This window comes from Neovison vison, chromosome 8 (genome assembly GCF_020171115.1).
Source record: "Neovison vison isolate M4711 chromosome 8, ASM_NN_V1, whole genome shotgun sequence".
Taxonomy (NCBI): Eukaryota; Metazoa; Chordata; class Mammalia; order Carnivora; family Mustelidae; genus Neogale; species Neogale vison.
In genome coordinates this window covers 43854095-43856300 of record NC_058098.1, presented here as the reverse complement: position 1 = coordinate 43856300, position 2206 = coordinate 43854095, and the positions used below count along the sequence as shown (strand labels likewise).

General features: G+C 40.2%; 1 protein-coding gene across 1 annotated transcript; it reads left to right on the top strand.

The window, feature by feature from the left end:
• The first annotated feature begins 753 nt into the window (after positions 1-753).
• Positions 754-1895, top strand: LOC122915643 (BCL2/adenovirus E1B 19 kDa protein-interacting protein 3-like). Its single transcript, XM_044262399.1, has one exon. The coding sequence runs from the start codon at positions 805-807 to the stop codon at positions 1459-1461; it is 657 nt and encodes a 218-aa protein (XP_044118334.1). The 5' UTR covers positions 754-804; the 3' UTR covers positions 1462-1895.
• The last annotated feature ends 311 nt before the right edge of the window (positions 1896-2206 follow it).

Below are 2206 nucleotides of genomic sequence, written 5' to 3'. Positions count from 1 at the left end.
AATAAATAAATTGGAGAAGAGAAAATGAAAAAGAAAGGATGAATACCCAACTTTTGTAGCAACATGGAAGGGACTGGAAGAGATTATGCTGAGTGAAATAAGTCAAGCAGAGAGAGTCAATTATCATGTGGTTTCACTTATTTATGGAGCATAACAAATTCATGGAGGACATGGGGAGTTAGAGAGGAGAAGGGAGTTGGGGGAAATTGGAAGGGGAGGTGAATCATGAGAGACTATGGACTCTGAAAAACAATCTGAGGGGTTTGAAGTGGCGGGGGGGTGGGAGGTTGGGGTACCAGGTGGTGGGTATTATAGAGGGCACAGCTTGCATGGAGCACTGGGTGTGGTGAAAAAATAATGAATACTGTTTTTCTGAAAATAAATAAATTTAAAAAAATGGGAGAAAATATTTTCAAATATATCCAATGAGGAACTTGTATCCAGAATGCTTATAATTTAACAACCAAAAGAGAAATAACCTAATTTTTAAAATAAACAAAAGGGATACCTGCCTGACTCAGTTGGTAGAGTATGTGACTCTTGATCTCAGTGTCCTGAGTTCAAGCCCCACGTTGGGTGCAGAGATTACTTAAAAATAAAATCTTAATGTGCTATGGTGAGTGCTGTGAATTGTGTAAGACTGATCATTCACAGACCTGTACCCCTGAAACAAATAGTACATTGTATGTTAATAAAAAATAAAAATAAAATCTTATAAAAATAAAAATAAGAGGCTTGTTGTGTTGCTGCCGGAGAACCAGAGACGGTCCTGCTGTGGCCGCAAGCCCTTCCAGCCACCTGACAATGTCGTCTCATTTAGTAGAGCAGCCGCCGCCCCCGCACAACAACAACAACTGCGAGGAAGGTGAACAACCTTTGCCCCCGCCAGCCGGCCTCAACAGTTACTGGGTGGAGCTACCCATGAACAGCAGCAATGGCAATGATAATGGCAATGGGAAAAATGGGGGGCTAGAACATGTACCGTCCTCATCCTCTATCCACAATGGAGACATGGAGAAGATTCTTTTGGATGCACAACACGAATCAGGACAGAGTAGTTCAAGAGCCAGTTCTCACTGTGACAGCCCTTCCCCACAAGAAGATGGGCAGATTATGTTTGATGTGGAGATGCACACCAGCAGGGACCATAGCTCTCAGTCAGAAGAAGAAGTTGCAGAAGGAGAGAAAGAAGTTGATGCGTTGAAGAAAAGTGTTGACTGGGTGTCTGACTGGTCCAGTAGACCTGAAAACATTCCGCCTAAGGAGTTCCACTTCAGACACCCCAAACGCTCTGTCTCTTTAAGCATGAGGAAAAGTGGGGCCATGAAGAAAGGGGGTATTTTCTCCGCAGAATTCATTAAGGTGTTCATTCCGTCTCTCTTCCTCTCTCATCTTTTGGCTTTGGGCCTAGGCATCTATATCGGAAAGCGACTCAGCACACCTTCTGCCAGCACCTACTGAAGGAAAGAACAGCCCCAGAAAAGCGTGTGACCTGTGAAGTGGTGTATTGTCACAGTAGTTTATTTGAACTTGAGACCATTGTAAGCATGACCCAACCTGCCACCCTATTTTTACATATCCAAGTTCCAGTAACTCTCAAATCCAGTATTTTATTCAAACTCTGTTGAGGCATTTTACTAACCTCATTCCCTTTTTGGCCTGTAAGACACTTTAGAATTTCCTAACAGAGTTTACTGTTATTTAGAAATTTGCAAGGGCCTCTTTTCCGCAAATGCCACCAGCAGATTATAATTTTGTCAACAATGCTATTGTCTCCTTTTAGTGCCACCAGACTTAGACCTGCATCATTCATGGTATAAATTTTACACTTGCAAGATAACTACCATCTCTTTCTTCAAATGAGATCAGATTAGCAAATAATAGAACAGCTTTGTTGTTTTGTTTTGTTTTTTCAAGACAAAGCAAGCTTCACTAAGCTTGAATTTATAGTTATTAAAAAAAGAAAACAAACAAACAAAAAAACAAGACACAAGAAAAAAATATCCTGGGCAATAAAAAATTATTTAAAATAAATAAATAAATAAATAAATAAATAAATATAAGAGTTTGAACAGGCATCTCTCTGAAGAAGATGTACAAGTGTCAGCAAGCACATGAAAATACATTCGACATCAGTAATCATCAGGGAAATGCAAATCAAAACCACAGTGAGATACCACTTCACAATTGCTTAGGACAGCTATAA

Coding starts and splice junctions, on each gene's coding strand:
- LOC122915643 (XM_044262399.1), top strand. CDS start 805: ATGTCGTCTCATTTAGTAGAGCAGCCGCCGCCCCCGCACAACAACAAC.